Source organism: Cnephaeus nilssonii (genome assembly GCF_951640355.1).
Source record: "Cnephaeus nilssonii genome assembly, chromosome: 4".
Lineage (NCBI taxonomy): Eukaryota > Metazoa > Chordata > Mammalia > Chiroptera > Vespertilionidae > Cnephaeus > Cnephaeus nilssonii.
In genome coordinates, this window is record NC_137075.1 from 68,767,160 (window position 1) to 68,792,792 (window position 25,633).

At 40.3% G+C, this 25,633-nt stretch overlaps 1 protein-coding gene and 1 pseudogene across 2 annotated transcripts in view; both read right to left on the bottom strand.

The window, feature by feature from the left end:
• SOS2 (SOS Ras/Rho guanine nucleotide exchange factor 2) overlaps positions 1–22,101 on the bottom strand; it is a 109,956-nt gene extending 87,855 nt beyond the window's left edge. The window contains exon 1 of the mRNA XM_079768413.1: positions 21,390–22,101. Within this exon, the coding sequence (XP_079624539.1) occupies positions 21,390–21,476 (87 nt within the window). The 5' untranslated portion in view covers positions 21,477–22,101. The remainder of the gene's footprint in view (positions 1–21,389) is intronic.
• On the bottom strand, positions 645–4,932 carry LOC307097499 (NKAP-like protein; annotated as a pseudogene). The gene has a single exon. The product of its transcript is annotated as an NKAP-like protein (transcript).
• Positions 22,102–25,633: the final 3,532 nt, after the last annotated feature.

The following is a 25,633-nucleotide window of genomic DNA, read 5'->3' on the forward strand; positions in this document are numbered from 1 at the left end:
TCTCACAAAGAATAGCATGAAGTTGATCACTTCATCTAAATTCTCAAAATTTATCATCAAACTGTTTATTATGCCCTCTTGTGTTTTTTAAGTGTGTAAGATCTTTAGTAGCATGTCCTTTCATTTCTATACTAGAGGCCCAGTGCATGATTGAATCATGCACGTGTAGGGTCCCCTACACGCTTTCGCTTTTCGCAGTGGAGCTGGGTGCCTGTCCGCTGGTGCACCAGGCCTTTCAGAAGCCTCCGGCTCAGCGGAGGCTTCTGAAAGGCCTGGTACCGGAGCAGACAGGCACCCAGCTCCCCCACTTTTGATGGTCCGTGGCCGCTGAGGGGGGCTACCCTGCTGTTGAGAGGCGCAGGGGGTTGAGTCCCGCCCCCTGCGCCTCTCAACGGCCGCTGAGGGGGGCTGCTGCGGACACCTGGCTACCCTGCCGTTGAGAGGCGCAGCTGGGTGTCCGCGGCAGGCCCCCTCAGTGGGCGCGTATCTGGCCGTTGAGAGGCACGGGGGGCGGGACTCCCGCCCCCTGCGCCTCTCAACAGCAGGTTAGCCCCCCTCAGTGGCAGGGGATCCATGCCTCTCAATGGCCGGACAGGCCACCCCGAGTCCCGCCCCCCAGCCTCCCGCCGCCCAATCGTGGACGTAGAAGAGTGATGGTAATTTACATGTTACTCTATTATTAGATACGAGGATTTGTGTGTTCAATCTTTTTCTTGATAAGTTTCTCAGAGGTTTATCAATTTTATTTCATTCAACTTTTCAAGAACCAATTTTTGGCTTTGTTGATCCTATTTATATTTGTAGCATATTTCAATTATATCTGCTTCATGTTCATGCTTTTTATTTAGTTACTTTTCCTAACTTCTTGAGATAGATACGTGGTCATTATTTTTCAACCTTTCTTTTTGTCATATGTATATTTTCTCTAAGAACTACTTCTGTAAAAATCAACAACAACAAAAAACCCCACAGATTTTTGACATGGAATATTTTTGTAGCCACACATTTCAAAATAGCATCTAATTTCCACTATGGTTTCTTCTTTGACCTTTAGGATTTACAAATACTTTTCTTTTTACACATATGGGATTTTTACATTATTTTTTAATAGCTCCAACCTTTATTCTGAAACAATATGCTTGTATGTACAAAGAATTCATGGACAGATATGGAAGACAACAAAAAAATTTCTTTGGGGAGAAGGATCAAGGACTTAAGTTCGTGAAAGACTCACATTTTACTGACTCTTCTGCAGTGTTTGAATATTTTTAAAAATCAGTGCATATATTACCTTTTAAGTTAAAAGTAAAAAATAAATTGCTAAAGAGATCTCAGAAGCAGCTTTTTCTTGAAAAACTTACTAACATAGTAGGTATAGCAGCATCATAGACTATTTTTAAAAAATATATATTTTTATTGATTTCAGAGAGAAAGGGAGAGGGAGAGAGAGAGATGGAAACATCAATGATAAGAGAGAATCATTGATCGGCTGCCTCCTGCACATCCCACAATGAGGATTGTGCTTGCAACCCGGACATGTGCCCTGACCTGGAATCGAACCATAACCTTCTGGTTCATAGGTTCATAGGTCGACACTCAACCACTGAGTCATGTAGGCTGGGCTCCTAAAGACTTTTCATACTACTTTGGTCATAAAAATTGCTGTGCAAAATCCTACTGTAAAACAAAAATCCTTATTTGTCATCTTTCCCTTTTGTCTTACTGTACACCATCTCTCACAAACTGGGTAGAATGTTATTCCCTCTTCTGTCCCTCTTCTTGGTTAAAGGATACAAGGGCTCTCTTCTCATCACACTGGAGATCTGGTTCTCTTTACACAGTTGTATAGCCTCCATTCTTCGATGCCTGCTACCACTCATAACATAACTTGAGCATTCAAATGAAGCAATTGTCAGCCCAATTTCACCTCTTCGTGGGATACACTTTCCAGCTTTTACATACTCAGCCATAGCTGCACCTTCACCTGGGAGCAGAGCATGGCACTGTTCAAAAGTTTCTCATCTTGAGATATGTATATTATAGGAGCTTCTGGACCTATAAGGTCCATTTACCTGCAATCTATGAGTGCTCAATCCAGATGTTTTTTGGCAACTCCCCTTATGAATTCTTATAGCTTGAGTCACTGGGGTTTTTTTAGTCTCCTTTTTCTTTTTTCCTCCCTCTGTGCTCCTTTCTCTTTTCTTTTTTTCCCCATCATCAGAGCTAGAATTAGTATCAAGAGTGTGAATTACTGTCACTTTTATCACATTTGTTATATTTTCTTTTGGACTTTCTTTTTTTCTTTTTTTTTGGAACAACTGGTTTTCTTTTTTCTTCAGAGCTGGAATTTGAACTGTTGGTCTTCTGAGTTTTGACCTCTTCATCTTCATCTTCAAATGGAGTGTATTCATCAGAACTCAGCTCAGGATACTTTGGAGATAGCACACACACCTCAGAAGCTCCCAACTCCCCAACCATTCCCTGTCTTTCAGCCTTCTGTACAGACAGCTCTCCTCCATCTCGTAGTCTTCTGCCCATAGTTGGTCACCTGCCTAGAGGTATCCATCGCAGTAGATGGAAGAGGATGAGAAGACCAAGCCCAGGGGTGGGGAGAGTCCATTCTCAAGACCTAGAGCAATGAGGGTGAGGAGAGCCTGCCAACCAACCCCACAGAAGCCTGAGGCCCTTGCAGCCATGGAAGTGAGGGCAGAAGGGCTATTCCTCAATGAGCTAGATCGCTGTCTCCAGGAGCCAGAGGCATCCTCAGAATAGCGGGACCTGGACACTGGTGCCATCACATATGGAATTTTTAAAAATTATCCTTTTTTTAAAGTTGAATTCTAGAATAATCACACTGTGGTCAGAAAACATGCCTGCTATGAGATAATCAACCAAAGACCTTGTATGCATATATACATAACCCATGGACACAGACAATAGGATGGTGAAGGTCGGGGGGGGGTAGGGGTAGGGGTAGGGGTGGGCTGGAGTGGGTCAATGGGGGAAAAAGGGGGACATATGTAATACTTTCAATAATAAACATTAAAAAAAAGAAAACATACCCCTTATGATTTCAATTTTCTTAAGCAAACTTTCCCAGAAAACAGAAAAAGAAGATAGGCTTCCCAACTTATCTTAAGGCTAGCCTTGATATAAAATCTCAAAAAGAGAGATGGAAATTATAAGCCATTATTTTCACTCATGAACCTAAAAACAAAAGCCTAAACACAACATCAACTAACTAAATTCCATTTTACACACACACACACACACACACACGTATGTATATATATGTACATTATATATACAGGTATACTGGAGGCCCGATGCACAAAATTCGTGCAAGAGTAGGCCTTCCTTTCCCTGGCTGCCAGCACCAGCTTCCCTCTGGCACCTGGAACCCAGGCTTCCCTCCAGCCGCAGGCAGGCACCTGGGACCTGGGCTTCCCTTGCAGCCCTAGCTAGCTTCGTCTGGAAGGGCATCAGGTCTAATTAGCATATTACTATTATAGATGTTTCTATCTCTCTCTCCCTCTCCCTTCCTCTCTGAAATCAATAAAAATATATTTAAACAAATAAATAAAAGTGAAAAATAATATGTTCATCTCAATAGACATAGAAACAGCATCTAAGAAATTCAACATTTATTCACAAGAAAATCTCTTAATGAATTTCTTTAATTTAGTAAGAGTATATCTACAAAAAAAGCTACAATAAACATCATAGTTAACGTCGGTGATAAACTGAAAGCTTTCCCTTTGATCAGAAAAAATAATGTTATCATTTCTATTCCACATTGTACTTGAAGTCCTAGATAGCCTAGTACAGCAAGACAAAGAAATAAAAATATAAAAATTAGAAAGAAACAAATTTATAGATGATTGATTGCCCATTGTGATAGTTAATTTTATTTGTCACCTTCTAGGCCACAGGGTGCCCAGATATTTGGTTAAACATTGTTTATGAGTGTGTCTGTGAGGGTGTTTATGGATTACATTAACATTTGAATTGAGAGAGATAGAGATTGATTCTGTCTCTGTGAGACATCAAACTAATATACCCATGAAGGAAAATAAAAATACTTTACAGACAAATTACTTGGATTTATGAAAAATAAAATGGTATTTTATGTAACAGCCTCTAGTTACTTTATAAAACTTTGTCATTATCTAGATATCTGTATATAGAAAGAGCGTTATACAGTCCAATATAATAAACACTAATTACATGTGGCTACTGAGCACCTGATATAGCTCCACTGAAGTAAGATGAGCTGTAATAATAAAATACTTAACAGATGTCAAAGAGTTAGCATAAAAATGTCAAGTATCTCAATGAGTAGATTTTTTTGGTTAAATAAAATATATTAAAACCTATTTCATCTATTTCTTCTAACTCCTAATGTGCCTACGAGAAAAATTTTAATTACATATGTGGCTTATCTACACTAATAAAAGAGTAACATGCTAATTGACCGTACCTTCTCGACACCCACCAGCCAATCAGGAGTATGCAAATTAACCCAACAAAGATGGCGGGTTAATTTGTATATGCAGGCACAGAGAGGCGGGGCGGGACACTTGCATCATCGCCATGGCAATGATGCAGGCATTCCGCACCACCCCAGCCATTCAGGGCTTTGGGCAGCGTGGGAAGGCAGAAAGGCAGCTCCAGCCAGAGTGAAGGCAGTGCTGGCAGCCAGGGGAAGGAAGGCCCATTCTTGCACGAATCTTCATGCATTGGGCCTCTAGTATTATATATCTACTAGAGGCCCGTTGCACGAGATTCGTGCAATAGGCCTTTCTTCCCTTGGCTTCCAGCACCAGTTTTCCTCTGGCACCCGGGACCCAGGCCTTCGCTCTGGCCAGAGTCTGCCATCTTCGTCTTTGCTGCAGACTCCGGAGTCTGCAGTCTTGTCTTCACTGCGGCACTCCGCTCCTGTAGATCCCTTTGCCCCCCGCCCTCCCTCTCATAGCAGGAGTCCTGCCCTGCCTGGCCACTCCGCACCTGGAGCAGCTGGGCAGCCACCATCTTTGACCTTCTAATTTGCATACTCACTCTGATTGGCTATCTATCAACAAGTGAATCTAAAAATCAAGTGAATTAAAAATCTGATGAAAAGAATAAACTGGTGAATATAATAGAATCAGGGGCATAGAAAGGGAGTGGACTGAAAATTCTCAGGTGGAAAGGAGTGTGGGGGGTGCGGGAAGAGACTGGACAAAAATCGTACACCTATGGATGAGGATAGTAGTGGGGAGGTAAGGGCAGAGGGTGGGGTGGGAACCGGGTGGAGGGGAGCTATGGGGGGAGAAAAGAGGAACAATTGTAATAATCTGAACAATAAAGATTAAATTAAAAAAGAAAACAATGTTTTTTATGCCAAACTTCTTAAAGTAGTTGCAAATATGAAAAATCATAAAAACAAATATATAATGTTAAAATCCCACCCACGAATATTAATAGGCCATCAAGATGACAATAAAAGATAATCATACTTTGCACTTCGACCAGTATTTACTATCTCAGCACCCTAAGACACAGTAGACATAAAATTACCACATTAGAACAAACTCACCTATCATTTTTTTCTGAAGGACTAGTCAGAAAAAGAGCAATTAAAATAATTTTCAGTCTTTAATAGTAGATTAACAAGTCAGACCTGTATTTTAGTTACATCACATTTTCAAATTGCCAGAAGGTATTTCCTTACACATACACAGTAAACAAAAGTCATAATACTATAGAGATCCAGGCACAAACACTATAAAAGCATTCAACTTTAAATTATTTTTTACTCTAATACACACTAGATTTGACAAATTTCAGAATGTTGTTTCCTAATTTATATTTTTAAGTTCTCAAAATTCACATAAATAAAAATTCCTGCCAGTATATTTGTTCAATCAACTAATATTTGAGTTTCTGGTACAATCCTATATAATAAAATCCTATATAATAAAAGCCTAATATGCAAACTATCCCCTTGACCGGAAGTTCAACTGGGAGTTCGACCAGGGGGCAGGGACAGCCTGCCAACTGCCCACGGCCCCTCCCCCCAGCCGGCCCGGCCCGATCAGCCCCAATTGGGGCGGGCTTGCTGGACCTCACCTGTGCACAAATTTGTGCACTGGGCTTCTAGTTTATATATATAAATATATAAAAGCCTAAGCGACCATTTGACTGGTCGACCAGTCACTATGATGCGCACTGACCACCAGGAGGCAGACACTCAATGCAGAAGCTGCCCCCTGGTGGTCATTGTGCTCCCACAGTGGGAGTGCTGCTCAGCTGACTGGATGAGCAAGGTCGGGATGAGCAGGAGCGGCTCCTCCCAGGGCACCTGCCACTTCTCACACTTCTACATCCCTGTGGGATATTGGATGCCGGTTTCAGCCTGATCCCCACAGGCCACACTGAGGGACCCCACCGGTGCACAAATCCGTGCAGCAGGCCTCTAGTATAGAAATAAATCCCTTTGGCTATACAGTGTGACATTTGTTTATGTTAAATTCTTTATTCCATTGCTAAGATTTCTACAAGGCTGCAAATGTTAAGAATACTGGAGTTTTGTTTGTCATGAAAGTTAAAATTCAATTTAACCCTTTGCACTCGCTTGCTTTTTCCTCGATTCCTTTATTCTAATGCTAACCGTGTCGAGTCACACTCGACATCCGAGTGCAAAAGGTTAAAAGGCAAAAACAAAGTTTTTAAAATATAAATTGACAGGCTGATTCTAAAATTTGTAGAGAAATACAGAGAACCTAATAAGCCAAAGCAATCTTTAGAAAGAAAAAAAAGAAAAGAAAAAAAAACAACAAATTTAATTCTAAAGACATACATTAACCACTACAAAATATTGCTGATAGAAAAATTTTAAAAACCTAAGTAACTTAAAAGGTATAGTTTAAGGGTTAGAAGACTCATTATTGTTAAGATTTTTCTAGTAATTCCTCTCAAATAATCTATAAATCAAAGTTTCAGCATCTTTTTTTATAGAAATTGATATGCAATTTTAAAAATTCTTATGGAAATACAAAGGTCCTAGAATAAACAAAACAACTCAGAAAGTTGTTAGGCTAAAGTTGGAAAGCTAAAACTACCTGATTTCAAGGATTTTTATAAAGCTACCATAATCAAAATATTGTGGTACTGATGTAAAGCTAGGCAGAAAGATCAATGGAATAGAATAGACTCCAGAAATAAAACCACATATTTATAGACAAATGATTTTGATAAAGGTGCAAAGGTCTTTAGCAAAGGAGAAAGGATAGCCTTTTTAATAAATGGTGGTAGAGCTTTGCACAGTAGCCAATGAGGTTTATCCGAAGCACAATTATTGCGAATTAGAATAAATAAATAGTGGTAGAACAACCAGATATCCATATGCAAAAACGTAAACAAAACATATATAAAATTCTCATCATATATAAAAATTAACTAAAATTGATCATAAATCAAAATGTAAAACCTAGAACTATAAAACTTATATAAGAAAAAAAAAAGGAGAAAATGTTTGTAACCCTGGGTTAACTAAAGATGCCTTAGATGGCACTAAAGGCATGGTCTCTTCAGAAGCAAATGGATACATTTCATTAAAATGTAAAACTTTTGCTCTTCAAAAATAATATCCTACATCAGTGGTCGCCAACCTTTCGGACCTCACAGACCACCAGTGTGGCTTTGTGGTTGAGCATCCACCCATGCACCAAGAAGTCACAGTTTAGATTCCCAGTGAGGGTACATGTCCAGGTTTCATACTCGATCCCCAGTAGGGGGCTGCAGGAGGCAGCCAATCAATCTTTTATTGATGTTTCTATTTCTCTCTCCCTCTCCCTTTCTCTCTACATCAATTTTTTGAAGTCGGGGCAAAAAAATAAAAGAATTGAAACCACAGTTGTATGCTATAAACTCACTAAGGTCAGGAACCATTTCTTAGGTTTTTGGTTTCTTCCTATTTCCCCACTTCTTTATTTCTAACACACAGGTAACCTAGTATTTACCTTATCATGCATAAAGAAAGCACTCAGAAATTCTTGCTAAATAAATAAATTTACAGTAGCAAACAGATTTCTTGGCATGACTGAAAACTAGAGACTGGGGAAAATTAAATACTCCATAATATTTGTTTTTATTTCACTAAATATGTACCTGGAGACTTAGTTATCTCAGAAAACATGATAAATGAGGAGATTCCCACATTATGTTCCCCCATTCCCACTGTCTATTAATATTCACTTCTCACTTTCATTCAGTGCTCTTACTTAGGTGCTTTCTTGACAGGTTTTCAATGTAGTTTTATTTAAAATGAGGTAAGTTACAGGCCAAGTAAATCATTCTATTTAGGATAATATGAGGGCTTACCATAAAGTAATCAAAACACGTAAAAGAGACTATTAGCTGAAGCTAAAATTTTTGTCAATAAAATTTTCCTTGATTGGAAGGAAATAGCATGTGATCTGTAAGTACCTTCCCATACAGGCAGGCCATTAGCCTGTAAGCCAAGAAGTATAGACTAGATCAATGGTGCCCAACTTGTTTCAGTAGCAGAGAATTTGGAAGTCACAGTGCTCTTAGCAGAACATGAAATATTAAGATATTTGTATTTCATCAAACTATAAGCAGGGATAATGTTAGTATAAATGACTACAATATTTTAAACTATAGGCCCATGTATGTAAGAGAAAACAAAAAGTACCATAAGCTGTTTTCCTTGTAAGGCACCATAGATTTAAGAAAAGCTTATGAGAAAAAAAATAAAATTGGATTTTTTTCCTGTGAACTGGGAAAAGATCACAATTACTAAGTATGTTTTCTAATATACTTTTATTGATTTTGGAGAGGGAGGGAGAGATAGAAACATCAATGATGAGAATCATTGATCAGCTGCCTCCTGCACAACCCATACTGGGGATGGAGCCAGAAACCCAGGCATGTGCCCTGATGGGGAATCAATCCGTGACCTTCTGGTTCATAGGTCGACGATCAACCACTGAGCCACACTGGCTGGGCACTAAATATGTTTTATTCAGCTAAAGTTTAAGACTCCTTGGGCATATTACCAAACTACCATGTGTACTCTTTCTTAAAGAAGATCTGCCTGACAAGGTGCCTGCACTCAAATAGTAATTCAAGTTCTCCTTTCCCACCACTCCTTCACAACTGCCCTCCTCCCACTTTACTGAAAAAAGGCAGGCCCTGGCCGGGTAGCTCAGTTGGTTAGAACATCATCCTCATACAACAAGCTTGCAGGTTCGATCCCTGGTCAGGGCACATACAAGAATCAACCAATGCATGAATAAGTGGAACAACAAATTGATATTTTCTCTCTCTCTCTTGAAGTTAATAAATAAAAATTTTAAAAATAAAATAAAAGAAAGGCAGATCTCTTACTTATCCTGAATTGACTATTTTGTGTTACCCTTTGGTGCAATAAAATAAAGAAATTCTAGGATACTAAACAAAGAGACATTATGAAGACTTTTCATTTAAGTACCTTGCTTCTTCCATCCCCTAGCCCAGAGATTTTTAAACAGTGTGCCACAAAAAAATTTTAAAAAATGAAATAACTAATTTAGTTAGGGGCACTGACCTCTTTTCCCTTAGATTGTCAAATAAAAAAAAATAACAACAGCCAACACAACAATAACCATCAAGTGTGAATGAATAAAAAGTATACTTTTTTGTTTGTTTGTCAGATAGGCAAAAAATACTTTTTGGGGGGTCCTGCAGAATGTTAATAACTAATGTATGTGTCCAGAGATGAAAAAGGTTGAAAATTGCTGCGCTAGCTTCTTATCAAAACATGCATCCTACAGATGGGGAAAGCTCATGAGAACCAAAAAGAGAAAGCATCTTTTAAAAAAATATATTTTGTTATTGATTTCAAGAGGGAGGGAGAAGGAGAGAGAGAAACATTAATGATGAGAGAGAATCACTGATTGGCTGCCTCCTGCACATCCCACACTGGGGATTGAGCCTGCAACCCAGGCACATGCCCTGATTGGGAATCAAACCGTGACCTCCTAGTAATTGGTTGACATTCAACCCCTGAGCCATGCCAGCCAGGTAAGAAAGTATCTTTAAAAAATACTAAAGGCAATCAACTACAATAAAATCAATCCAAAAAAATCAAACACATTGTTTAAACAGCATGCTATTAAACAATGACTGGGTTACCAGAGAGATCAAGGAAGAAATAAAAAACTTCATGGCAGCAAATGACAATGAAAACACAACAATCCAAAATCTATGGGACACAGCAAAAGCAGTCTTGAGAGGGAAGTTCATAGCTCTACAAGCCTACTGCAAAAAACAAGAAACAATGGTAATAAATTACCTAACCCTACAACTCAAAGAGTTAGGAAGAGAGCAACAAGAAAAGCCCAGTGTAAGCAGAAGGAAGGAAATAATAAAGATCAGAGCGGAGATAAACGACATAGAGACCAAAGAAACAATACAAAAGATCAACAAAACCAAGAGCTGGTTCTTTGAAAGGATAAACAAGATTGATGAACCTCTAGCAAGGCTCACCAAGAAGCAAAGAGAGAGGACCCAAATAAACAAAATCAGAAATTAAAGAGGTGAAATAACAACAGACCCCACCGAAATACAAAGGATTATTAAAAAATACTACAAACAACTCTATTCCAACAAACTAGACAACCTGGAGGAAATAAACATATTCCTAGAAAAATATAACCTTCCAAAACTCAATCAGGAAGAATCTAAACATCTCAATAGGCCAATAACTATGGAAGAAATTGAAGCAGTCATCAAAAAGCTCCCGGCAAACAAGCCCGTGGCCAGACGGCTTCACAGGGGAGTTTTACCAAACATTCAAGGAAGAACTAAAACCTATCCTCCTCAGACTATTCCAAAAAATTCAAGAGGAAGGAACACTTCCAAGCTCCTTCTATGAAGCCAGCATAACCCTAATACCAAAACCAGTTAAAGACAACACAATGAAAGAGAATTACAGGCCAATATCCCTCATGAACATAGATGCCAAAATCCTCAACAAAATTCTAGCAAATCAGATCCAGCAGTACATCAGAAAGATCATACACCATGACCAAGTAGGATTTATCCCAGGAATGCAAGGATGGTACAATATCCGCAAATCAATAAACTTGATACATCACATAAACAAATTGAGAGATAAAAATCACATAGTCCTATCAATTGATGCAGAAAAAGCATTTGACAAAATCCAACACCCTTTCTTGATAAAAACTCTCAACAGGGTAGGAATAGAAGGATCATACCTCAACATAATAAAAGCTATATACGATAAACCCACAGCTAACATCATACTCAATGGGCAAAAACTGAAACCATTTCCCCTAAGAACAGGAACAAGACAGGGATGCCCACTCTCACCACTCCTGTTTGACATAGTACTGGAAGTATTAGCCATTGCAATTAGACAAGAAGAAGAAATAAAAGGCATCCAAATTGGAAAAAAAGAAGTAAAGCTGTCCTTATTTGCAGATGATATGATATTGTACATAAAAAACCCCAAAGACTCCATCAAAAAAGTAAAAGACTTAATAAATGAATTCGGCAATGTAGCAGGATACAAAACTAACGCCAAGAAATCTATGGCCTTTCTTACACCAATAGTGAACTTACAGAAAGAGAGACTAAAAAAGCAATCCCATTCACCATCACACCAAAAAAAATTAAGATACCTAGGAATAAACTTAACTAAGGAGGTACAAGACCTATACGTGGAAAAGTATAGGACACTGAAAAAAGAGACAGAAGAATATGTAAACAGATGGAAGAACATACCATGTTCATGGATTGGTAGAATCAACATCATTAAAATGCCCATACTACCCAAAGCAATCTATAGATTCAATGCACTCCACATCAAAATACCAACAGCATATTTCACAGACCTAGAAAGAACTCTCCAAAAATTCATCTGGAATAAAAAAAGACCCCGAATAGCCACAGCAGTCCTGAGAAAGAAGAATAAAGTAGGTGGGATCTCAATACCAGATTTCAAGCTGTATTACAAAGCCACTGTTCGCAAAACAGCCTGGTACTGGCACAAGAACAGACATATAGACCAATGGAATAGAAGAGAGAATCCAGATATCGACCCAAACCACTATGCTCAATTAATATTTGACAAAGGAGGCATGAACATACAATGGAGTCAAGACAGTCTCTTCAACAAATGGTGTTGGGAAAATTGGACAGATACATGCAAAAAAATGAAACTAGATCACCAACTTACACCATACACAAAAATAAACTCAAAATGGATATAGGACTTAAACATAAGATGGGAAACCATAAAAATACTAGAGGAATCCACAGGCAGCAAAATCTCAAACATATGCCGAAAGAACTTCTTCACTGATACTGCTCCTAGGGCAATGGGAGCTAAAGAGAAAATAAACAAATGGGACTACATTAAAATAAAAAGCTTTTTCACAGCAAAAAAAACCCAACAACAACAACCATCAACAAAACAACAAGAAAGTCCACTGTATGAGAGAACATATTTGCAAATGTTATCACTGATAAAGGTTTAATCTCCAACATCTACAGGCAAATTATACAACTTAATAAAAGGAAGATAAATGATCCAATAAAAAAATGGGCAACGGACCTAAATAGAATCTTTTCGAAAGAAGACAGAAGGAAGGCCAAGAGACACATGAAAACATGCTCAAAGTCACTAATTATCCGAGAGATGCAAATCAAAACGACAATGCGGTACCATCTCACACCTGTCAGAATGGCTATCATCAACAAATCAACAAACGACAAGTGTTGGCGAGGGTGTGGAGAAAAAGGAACCCTTGTGGGAATGCAGGTGGGAATGCAGACTGGTGCAGCCAGTGTGGAGAACAGTATGGAGTTTCCTCAAAAAACTAAAAATGGCACTCCCATTTGACCCAGTGATCCCACTCCTAGGAATATATCCTAAGAAACTAGAAACACCAATCAGAAAAGATATATGCACCCCTATGTTCATAGCAGCACAATTTACAATAGCTAAGATTTGGAAACAGCCTAGGTGCCCGTCAGCAGATGACTGGATCAGAAAACTATGGTACATTTACACAATAGAATACTATGCTGCCATAAAAAAGAAGGAACTCTTACCATTTGCAGCAACCTGGATGGAATTGGAGGACATTATGCTAAGCGAAATAAGCCAGTCAATGAGAGAAAAATACCACATGATCTCCCTCAGTTGTGGAATACAAAGAATATTATAAACTGATGAACAAAAAGATAGATACAGAGGCAGTAAAGCATCAAACAGACTGTCAAATTACAGCGGGAAGGTTAGGGAGAGGTGGGGGAGATAAGAGATCAACCGAAGGACTTGTATGCATGCATATAAGCATAACCAATGGACGCAAAACACTGGGGGGTGAGGGCATGTATGGGAGCGGGGCAATGGTAAGATACGTACACATATAATACCTTAATAAAAAAAATGGAAAAAATAAGAATAAAATAAAATAAAATAAAGAAATACTAAAGGCAACATTATCTTATTTCATTCAGGAGAAAAAATTCAAAGCAAGTTTTCATACCTTATCTATCTTTCTATCTTACAATTGAAATTCAGAAATGAGATGGTTGGCATGTGACATGTATTAATACATTTATTTGAACTGAAAAATTAGACCAGACTTTGTCTGAAAGGAGATAAATGTGATTAGGCTGGTTGGCTTGACAATTAAAACTGACCTTGACAATTAGGTCATGTGGTAGTTATCTTCCATAAAATGAATGAGTGTGGTAAACAGAATTCTAAGGTGGCTTCCAAGATTCCCACCCCGGGTATATGTACATCTGTCCCCGTGAGTGAGGGCAGCACCTGTGAATATAATGGAATATCACTTCTGTGATCAGGTTATCATATATTGCAAAGGTAACTAAGGTTCCCAATCAGTTGAATTTGAGTTCATCAAAAGGGAGATTATCCTGAGTGGGTCTGACCTAAATCAAGTGAGTCCTTTACAAAGGGTCTAGAAGTGTGAGACAAGAAACAGCAGCAGATGCATTCCTGTTGGCCTGGAAGAAGCAAACTAACAGTTATAGGGAGAGTCAAGTGGCAAGGAATGGTGGCAACTGAGGGCCTCAGACACGCAATGCAAGGAAATGAATTCTGCCAAAAACCACATAAGCTTGGAAAAGGACCCCAAGCCTCAGATGAGACTGCAGCTGCAGCAAAAACCTTTATTTTATACTTGTGGGACCCTAAGCAGAGAACCTAGCAAACCATGTCTAGACTTCCAACTTACAGAACTGAGAGAGAATAAATGTGTTGTATTAAGCCACTAGGTTTTTAATAATTTGTTATGCAGCAACAGAAATTACAATAAACTAGATATGCAGTTCCAAGTATTCAATGAAAATATATATAACGAGTGTAACGAGGTAAAACACATTTTATCAATAAATACTGCCATGGCCTTGGCCAGGTGGCTCAGTTGGTTGGAGTGTTGACCCGTATACCAAAAGGTTGCAGGTTCAATTCTTGTCAGAGCACATACCTAGGTTGCAGGTTTGATTCCCTGTACGTGTGGGAGGCAACTGATTGATGTTTCTCTCCTTCTCTCTCCCTTCCTCTCTCCAAAAATCAATTAAAGAAATATATCCTCAGCCCTGGCCAGTGTGGCTTAGTCGGCTAGGCATCGTCCCATGCACCAAAGAGTTGCTGGTTCGATTCCCAGTCAGGGTGTGGGCAGAAGGCAACCAATTGATGTTTCTATCTCTTTCTCTCGCTTCCTCTCTCTCTCAAAATCAATAAAGCATATTTTTTTTTAAAAAAATACTACAAACGGGGGAAGAGAAGGAGTTTAGTATTGGTTGAGGTGCCTACTGTACATCTATGTAGACTTATTAAGAAAGAAGTTAAATATCCAAAGGCAAGGGTCTCAGCCAAAAATAGAAATTGAAAATAAAATACTGATTATATGTGAAGCAATGAGGCTAGGTGGGATCTCCAAGAAATTGACTGTAAGTAGAAACAGAAGTCCCAAAACTAAGCTCTGGGGAGGTCAGGATGATGCAGTCGGGAGATGAGGAGGAATCAACAAACGAGAAGATCTAGAAGAAACAACCAGAGAGGGAGAAAACTAGCCGAGTTTTGTGTCCTGGAAACCAAATGAGGAAAGGATTTCAAAGAAGAAAGAGATCAACTTTCAAATGCTGCTAATGGGTCAATTAAGAAAGAATTACAAAGTGCTATGTAAGTAAGAGGTAATATTTGAATTTACATAGTGATTTAATAAGAAAATTGAGATACTGAAAACTTTACTTGGAAGAGACAATAGTAGTGCTCACATCTAAATCTTGATATTATTTTCATTCTGTTACTTTACCTCTACACATTAAAATGTGAAGTGTGGAACATTATATATTTCAAAACCTTTCTACTTAACTATCATATGTTTTATATAAGAGAATTTTAGGTTGTTAATTTTTAACATGACTAGACTACATGAGATAATGCTAAATCCATTAGTTCCATTAAAATTCCTTCCTGATTCAAATATGCAGGCTAACAGAGGCTATAATCAAACTACTGTTCCCTTGAAAGAGAGGCCATATAAAAGACATACTTGATTTATGTCAAGTGGTAACACAGGTAATGCTTTGCGTACTCAGCATAAAACACTTTAATGGAATAGTTTTGCTGCAAATATACCATACCAAACTTAAACTGAAATTAGAAGACTACTAAATCATGCCTGACAGGGAGCTAAATGCAGTAAGTTAAAATGCATCCCCAATGCTCATCCAGTTCTGGCTTGAACCACTTGGGTCATTTTGGGTCAATCCTTAGTTTGGAATAATTCCAAATGACTCCCTGGAGTTCTACTGTTACATTCAGTGGCTTTAGGAAATTCAGAACAAGCCACAAAAATCATAGGATCTCCTATTAGTTTCTAGCTTTCAATTGGAGTGATATTTTTCAAAAAGCAATTTTGATCAAGTTAATCTGATTACTTTGTATATAAATAACCCTATAGGACTTCCTTAACCTGGTCTTCCAAAAGTTTCCCAACTAGCTTCATCTCCTTCCTTCTTTAAAACAAGTCAGGTTCCTACCCATCTCTAGGCCACAAACCTTTCTTGCCCCCTTTCCTTTGTTTTGTTAATTCCTGTTGATCTTTCAGATAATTATTTACTTCTTCCTTTTTGTCTCTCTCAGTCCTCTCTGCCACAGCCATTTAGAAGGAAAGTTTTTTTAGAGCAGGGGTTGTGCTACAACCTCAGTATCAAGAATAGTGCCTGGACACTGGCCAGGGTAGTTGAGTGATTAGAGTGTCGACCACCAGCGCACTAAAGGGTGGAGGGTTCGATTCTGGGTCAAGGGCATGTATCTGGGTTGCAGGTTTGATCCCTGACCTTGGCCAGGGCAGTGAGGGAGGCAACCAATCCAGGTGTCTTTCACACTGATGTCTCTCTCTCTCCCTCTCTCTTTTTGTCTCTCCCTCTCCCCCCTCCCTCTCTTCCACTCTTTCTAAAAATCAATGGAAAAAAATATCCTGGGGTGAGGATTAACAACAACCAAAAAGAAGAGTGCCTGGCACACAGGAGGCACTCAATATATAGCACTAGAATCTTTTAGGTTTCACAAAAACATTTCTGAATGTTTTTCCTTACCTGCTATTAATTAACTCAGACATTTTCTCACACTTCTTAAATCTTAGATATTTAAGAGCAAAATAATGATTAGGGTGGGGAGTCGATATTTAACCTGAATCAAATTAGTCTTGGGAACAAAGTAATTCAACCAATTCTTTTTAGCTCTCTATATCTGTAACTACGGATAGTAGGACAATAGATAACTTCTTTGCCATAGCTAGCCTGCAGAGGAACACCTTACGGAAAAGACATGCACAAGGGAAATATCAGGGACTAAAAAACCTGATAAAATGACATTTAGTCCTTGGCCATGTGGCTCGGTTGGTTGGAACATCGTCCCATACACCAAAAGGTTGCAGGTTCGATTCCCAGTCAGGGAACATACCTAGGTTGCGGGTTCAATCCTCAGTCAGGGCGAGTACCAAAGGCAATGGATCAATATTTCTCCCTCATATCAATGTTTCTTTCTCCTTCTCAATAAAAATATATCCTCGGGTGAGGATTATTAAAAAAATGACATTAAGGCATGTTTCCCATATGTAGAATGCTTACACTAACATTTCTCAGCATACAATCAAACAGCACATGCACAAAGTACCAAAGGCATTTCTAAGACACAGGTAATAAACTGCATTTACAAATATATCCCACGCTCTTTTCCCCGCCCCCCCAAGTAATATGATAGCTTCAATGTTCTTGGGGAGTAGTGGTGAAGGCATTTATGTTTCTGGCTCTTTTAGGTAAGATACATAATTTAGCAGTAATGTTAACAATGCATGTATTACCCATTAGTAGCGTCATTTTGCTCTGCTTTACCCTTTGTAGTTCTGTATGTATTTAAATGTATTTAACAAAAAGTTAAAGAACAACACATTCCTATTTCCAACATTATTTTTCCATCAATGTTCATATTTCTACGTAGTGAAATGAATATTTAATGTTGGTTTAAAAAAATCCATTGCATTTTCAAAGTCAACAATGGTGACTTTGCCAAATAGATGTGTGTGTATATATATATATATATATATATATATATATATATATATATATGGCTAATATGTTAAGTGTCTGACCATTCTTACCATTCATGGGGATTGGGCCAAAACCGACTCTCTGACATCCCCCGAGGGGTCCCAGATTGCGAAAGGACGCAGGCCAGGCTGAGGGACCCCACCAGTGCACGAATCCGTGCACTGGGCCTCTAGTGTGTGTGTGTGTGTGTGTGTGTGTGTGTGTGTGTATGCACATTTTTTTTTTTCACAAAAATTAGCCAAAATTTGAAAATAAGCAAAAGAGATTCCTAGGTGTTCTTCAGTGCAGTGCTGTTGATTGCTCTCTATTGACTGGACTATTACCAATATATAAGATTAATTTAGAGCTTTTTATCTGTCACAGATGCAAATTCTAATCATAGAAAAGATAACCCAAAATTTACTGTTTATATTCTTGTAGGACAAGCATGTCAAACTTGCAGTCCATGGGCCGCATGCGGCCCACAACGAATATTTTTGTGGCCCAGACAATGTAACGGTATGTAAGAAACATTTTAATAAAAACTTCGTAATTTAATTTTTACAATATCCTGTTATACATAATTATTAATAACGAACTACAGCATTCGCTAATGACTGATTACTATAATCATGTTGCATTCATTTCCCTTACGCATCGGTGCACCATTTCTCCCCACTAATACTAGCAACGAATATTTTAGCAGCCCATTGCCACGTCATTAGTCTTGGACTGACTTGTTTGGTGTGCACAAAGGAAATATTTGACTTTCAGAGAACAAGAAAAATAGGTTTATTTGCGTTACACTTATTAATTTGTGCAGTTATTCAGTGTCTGGTAAGTTAATGTTCAAGAAAAAATATTAATTTTTATTAAAATGTTCTATTCTTTTATGTTAACGATGACTTATTTATTTCAGCCCTTTGTATTTAGCATGTCTCTATCGAAATAAACCTACGTTTCTATGAAAATTGAAGCTTGTTTTTTTGCAGCCCACATAAACTTAAACCTTGTTTATTTGGCCCGTGTTAGCCTTTGAGTTTGACATGCTTGTTGTAGGATATTAACTAACTTTGTATTTAAACCAACAATCTTATCTTAACATTCCTTTATTAAATTGCCTATAAATACTCACTTCCATAAATTTTCATATTAAGTGGCTTTAACATCTTATGAGTTTCCTCATTAAGTCATGAGTTGAACCCAAATCATCGACATTTATCCAGGGGGGACAAAGGTAGGCTTACAGTTGTTCGGATGAAAAATAATACTACAAACAACTGTAAACCTACTTTTGTCCCACTCTATTTGGTATTATGATTTTCTCTCTGAAAATTACACTTTGTAACAGTTTTAGAGCTTCCACCAAGATGCCCAGGTGGACTACCCTGATAGAGCCAATTAAAACTACATTGCTTCTTTCATATGCATATACAGACATTCCTTACAGAACTCTGAGCTCCTAATTGCTCTCATTTATATAAACCAAAACCTCAAAGTTTAGAATTTCAGCCTAGATGGTAAGCACTTTTTGAGCAGGGCCTTTCTTTTACTCATCTTTGCATTCTTGGAATCCAGTATGGTGCCAAGTACCTAAAATGTGTTCAACAAATGTTAAACAAAGGTAGAGAACACCACATGTTCAATAGCAACACCAACTGGAAGAGAAAATCCTATTAGTCTATTGCTGCTTCTACTAATAATGGTAGTAGCTTTGTAACTATCTGGTCAGCTGGCAGAAGGAAGCCAAGTTCCAGATGCTTTGAATGTGAAAACAGAACCTCCCCAGAAATGGCAGGAATTCTCATTGTGCAAAGACATGGGTGTCAGGTATATACCAGAATTTAACACATCCTGGAAAGAAACCCTTAGCAGAATTATAAACTTACATGTTGCTGTATCACAAATACCTAAACACCGCAAAACTAGGCATAATCCAAATTACTAACACCAAAAATTTTCTAAAAATATAAAAAAAGGGTCTTCTGTGAAAATATACCCCAATTGTATAATAGGAAAACAATAAATTAAATAGAAATTGGTTTTTGAATTTATCTCAAAAGACCAAATTTTCTTAGATGTATTTATTCCATAAGCAAAGGATATACAAGAACTGTGGAATAAGACAATACAGATCTACAAAGCACATGAGTTCCAGGAAAACAAACATAACATGTAAGTGCAAAATAATAGTCTCAAAACAATGGATACTAGTCCTGGCTTTGCTTCAAGCATAACCTGAAGAAATCAATTTGTATCTGTGCATGAAGGATTATCAGGGTCAAAACTACCTATTAAATAAGTTATGCAACACATACTCATATACTATTTGCTAACAGAAAATACTAGTAGATAGATACCTGCATCACACTGCCAACAATACAGACACCATTCACACTTCTGTGTGGTTGAAGGGTCAATTATTATCTAAACATTTTTCTTTGCTCTTAACTCAGGCACAAGTTCATTATCACCACTCAGCACACGTTCCATTTCTTTCCCTCTCCTTTTAGAATAGGGCTGCCCATAGCAGAAAGGTCAATTTAATACTTTAATACCTAGTATACCAGTAAAATGATAATTGTCTAGCTGCCTGCCCCTGGTCACTTCCACCAAGTTCTTTAAAAAGACATGACTTGGCCCAAAGAGGCAATATATCTCCTTGGAAGAATTATGAAAAGAATGGAAAATGTGAAACTCTGAATGCATGAGGACAATGTTTTTACCTTTAATATGTACTACTTCCTTTCATTTATAGAAATTTAATGTATACTAGTAAAATTTTAGTTTTCAAGTGCAGTCTTTTAATGTTTATTTTCTTTATTACTTTATAATGTACTTTGTTATTTTGTACAAATGGCAGAAGGAACTAAGTTTGCATTGATGGCATGGAAAGTCCATGTTCAGTAGGCATGGTATCTTATCCTGCGCTCACAGTCTTTAAATTTGTCTTCACAAATTTGACTTTATTATAAACATGACAGTATGATTACCTGAATTCACAGAGGAAGACGACAGCATCTACAAGGGAGATGCACCCTAGCGATGCACCCAAACTCAAAAGATTGATTTAAAAAAAGAAAATTAGTTACATCTTTTTTATTCTCTTAAAATGATTCCAAGTTCTAAATGGCACCTCGTATAGAAACTGGCCAAAATGTATAGGGGGACTCTCTTGTAAACAAGGACTTTCAGGAAGTGGAGAGGCACTTGAAAGTTACCTCTCGTAAATGGAAGAGCATGGCTCACTGACATTTCACACACGTCAAACACACTCATGTCACACACAAAAGTACTGCCCCTCAAGGGAGTAGACGCCCTTTAACCAGGGGAACACCTCCCAAGAACTCGACTAAAACGCATCGCCGGGCCTGAAAATGTGCTTTTGTTTTAGAAACTGTCTAAACACCAGCGGGACTTTCTCTTGCCGAATCCAGCCCGAGGACAACAAATTGGTCAACGGCGGAAGTTGCCTGACGAAATGACTGCAACAGAAATCCAGTATTAAGATCATAACAAAACCTTCCTTCCGGGCCCAGCCAGAAAATTAACAAAACAAAACAAACAAACAAACAAACAAAAAAACTTGAGAAAACGTCCTTTTGGATGCAACAGGCCATGAGGAGCGCTCCTGTCGCCAGCCAGAGACACACGGCTCGGCCCGCGGGCCGGGGACCTGGGATGTCGCGAGCTCCCCGTTAGAACCTCGGAGGGGCCGCGGCCGCCCGGGCACCAGCACTGACCTTCCGCAGGGCCGAGACCAACAGTCCCCGCCATTTCGGGCTGTTCTCTTCGCTGAAGAACTCGTAGGGCTGCGGCGCCTGCTGCATGGCCCCGGCGGCAGCGCCTCCGCATCGGGGGCAGCCCGCGGGCCAGGCCGGGCCGGGCCGCTGGCCTGACAGGCAGGGCGCGGGCCGCCTCGCCTCGCCAGGCGCCGCCGCCTCCCGCCTGGGCCGCAGCTACGGCCGAGGCGGCTGGGAGGCGGCGCCGGCGGGCGGGCGGGCGGGGGCTCGGGGGCGGCTTCCTCGCCCGGGTGGCCTGGCCTCGCGCAGCGTCCACAGAGGAAGCGCGCAGGCCCGGGAGCCCGGGAGACCCCGGCTGCGACCGAGGCGGCGGCCTCCTTTCCAGCAGCGCTGCCCGGCCTCGGGCGGGTCCTCCTCCTTTGTCTGGGTCCGCGGTCCGGCGGGGGTCCGCTGGCCTCACCCCCACCCCGGCTCCGCTACGGCTGCGGCGGGCGGAGACGGGCGGCGGTGGCTCTCCTCCTCATCGCCTCACCCCCGCCTCTCAGGGGCCGGCCCGCCAGAGTCACCTCCGGAGGGCCCTGGGGACCGCCCGGCGTGTGCGTCGGAGGAGCGAACCGCACTCGGGCGCACCCAGGGCCGGCCGCCGCCACCGCCTCCGCAGCCGCCACAGCGCCCCAAGGCCGCCTACTCGGGCCCGCAGCAGCGGCGGCTCGGCCCGCCCCCTGGGCCCCGCGCTCACTACCCGGTCGCCGAGCGCAACACGGAGCATGCGCGCCGCGGGGGCAGCGGCGCCGGCGCGGGGGCGCGGGGGCGCGGGGGCGCGGGGGCGCGGGGGCGCGGGGGCGCGGGGGCGCGGGGGCGCGGGGGCGCGGGGGCGCGGGGGCGCGGGGGCGCGGGGGCGCGGGGGCGCGGGGGCGCGGGGGCGCGGGGGCGCGGGGGCGCGGGGGCGCGGGGGCGCGGGGGCGCGGGGGCGCGGGGGCGCGGGGGCGCGGGGGCGCGGGGCGGCCACGGGCGTCCGCCTCTCCCCCGGACCTGCCCGGAGCCTGCTCCCGACACACTTCCCAACTTCCTGCGTTTTACACGGACTCTCCCTCCGCTAGGCCTTCCAGAGGCAACCCTAACACGGGACTTCCCAGGACCTCGGTCGTGGGAAGCAGTAGGGGGATGTGGAGAGAAGAGGCATTCGGGCTGGACACGACATGTAACGTGTTTATCTTTTACGTATCGTAGAGGGGTGCTTTGGAGACTGAAGGAGGGGAGGCCTGGGCAGCCCTTCGCGTACAGTAGGGTCAGAAAAGGCAGATGACAGTGACATTAATGAAGCTTGAACTTCATTACATTCTTTTTTAAAAATATATATTTTATTGATTTGTTTACAGAGAGAGGGGAGGGATAGAGAGTTAGAAACATCCATCAGCTGCCTCCTGCACACCCCCTACTGGGGATGTGCCCGCAACCAAGGTACATGCCCTTGACCGGAATTGAACCTGGGACCCTTCAGTCTGCAGGCCCACGCTCTATCCACTGAGCCAAACCGGTTAGGGCTTCGTTACATTCTTAAAGGTCCTTCCCTTGCACAGATTTTATGATGTGTTCACAAAATCATCGTTCTTGTAAAACTTTACAAATATATTTTTGAATTGTTTTCTTAATGATGTCCTCCAAATTGTGTAGGCATCAAGTCCCACGAAACCTGGATCTGCCCCTGTGGCCCAGTCATACTCAATAGCAACCCAAAAAAGATCCCCCGACCATAGCTTTCCTGAGTTGAAGAGGCTGACTCTGGAAATTTTATCATTAGCATACATTTCATTCCACTATAGATGCTGAGTGTATGGATTGTAATGGATTGTTCCCAGCTATCAGCAGCAAGGAAGGGAAAGGGAGAACGGTGCAAAAAATGCCTGCCACAGTTTAGTTCCAGGATCAGTAGCTGAGTGATTAACCTCCCCCAAAACACAAACCAAACGTTTTGTCATTCTGGCAAGATCAGAATGGCAGGGTTGGAAAATTTACAAGATTTTTTTCCTAATCCAAGTATCCATTGAATCATCTATGTCTTCTAATAAATGGTGACATCTACATTCCCATGTCCTGGGGATAAAAGTGAAATGCGTGTATTTCTCTAAGTAATCTTTCTATCAGTGAGGGCAAAGACTTTGGCTTACATAAAGTGTCTTTGCTTTTTTTCTCCTCTTCCTGAACTCCAGCCATAACTATTAAGCAAACTACTCGACTGTGATTGTATTTTCTTTTAGGAGAGTAAAGTTGTTGTTGGAAGTTCCATTCTTGGCCAAGAATATTGGAAGCCTTCTCTAGGCCAAATCTGGCTTGAAGACACATTTTGTTCAGCCAAGGCTATATTTAAATTCTCAGGGCTGTTGTTAACATTTTAAAAATCAGGAGATTTTGTATACCTGGATTTTCAGCTTCTTTTGATAAAGATCTGGCAACACCGGGCCCTGCTGCATTCCTGCAAGGGAATAATCAGCAGGCAGTGAGTAGTGGCTGCCCTCTTTAGAAAAGTATGCCATCCTCCTTCCAGTTGGCTATATTCCCCACCTGGCACTCTTCACCCTTTTATGTAACCTGCCTAGTCTCTACAGGCATCTCAGTTGCGATCTCTGGGCGAGGCAAACAGAATGTGATCCACGTGTGTGTGGAGGATAATCCAAGAATGAGAATGACACCGGTAAAAAGTTTCCCAACCAGACAAATGGGCCATCTAGAAAACAATGTTGAATCCATATCTGCACACTCTACACTAGGATAAATTCCAGGTGTGTCAAAGATTTCAATGTGAAAAATTAAACTATAGAATAATTTGTTTATAATGTCTGAGTACAAAAGACCTTTCTACTATGATATAAAAACCTAGAAGATTGAAACATTCTATTTTTAAATGTATTACAAAAACAACAACGTTCAAGCTGGGCCAAAAGGCAAATGACAAATTAGAAAAAAATATCTGCAACTCAATTTTTAAAGAGTTAATTTCCCTAATATCTGAAAGAGTTCCTATAAATTAAAGACTAAAACTCAGAAAAAAAAAAGGATGAAGGATATGAAAAGACAGCTTACAGGTAAGGAAATATAAATGTCTCAAACACATTAAAGATGCTTAAATTTACTCATATTGTGAAAAATGCAAATTTTAATTATACTGTTATCATTTTTACCTATTTGAATAGCACAAATCAAAATGTTTAAGTAGACACTATGTTGGTCAGAGTATGGGGAATCAGGTACTCATATATTATTGGTGAAAGTGTAAACTGGTTCAACCTCCATCAAGGACAACTCAACAATATCTATGGAAGTTGTAAAGGCACATACCCTTTGACCCAGCAAATTCTAGGCATGTGTCTGTCCTATAGGTATTGTTGCTCAAATGTGAAATGCCTTAGTACAAGGTTATTCATTGCAGTATTGTCATAGCAAAAACAAAACAATAACATCCTAGAAATAAACAATTTAAATAATCATCAGTAAGGAAAGAAGAACCAAGTTGGAGTGATCACACTACTGGATATCAAGTTATACTACAAAGACACTGTAATCAAAACAGCCTGGTACTGGCACAAGAACAGGCATATAGACCAATGGAACAGAACAGAGAACCCAGAAATTGACCCAAGCCATTATTCTCAATTAATATGTGACAATGGCAGCAACAGTATAGAATGGTGTAAAGACGTTGGGAAAATTGGACAGGTACATGTAAAAAAATGAAACTAGACAACCAACTTACACCATACACAAGAATAAACTCAAAAGGGATTAAAGACTTAAAAGTAAGTCATGAAACCATAAAAATCCTAGAAGAAAAAGTAGGCAGCAAAATTTCAGACATCTCATGCAGCAGAATTTTCACAGATACATCACCTAGGGCAAGAGAAACAAATGGAAAAAACCCCCACAAACTAAAAAGCTTCTGTAAAGGAAACCAGCATTAAAATGAAAAGGGAACCCACTAAAATATGGGAGAACGTATTTGCCAATGACACATCTAATAGGGGATTAATTTTCCAAATATTTAAAGTACTTACACAACTCAACAAAAAGAAGACAATCTAATAAAAAAAATGGGCAAAAGACGTGAATAGACATTTCTCTAACGAGGACATACAAATGGCCAAGAGACATATGAAAAAATGCTCAATGTCACTAATCATCTGAGAGATGCAAATTAAAACCACAATGAGATATCACCTCACACCTGTCATAAAGGCTATCATTAATAC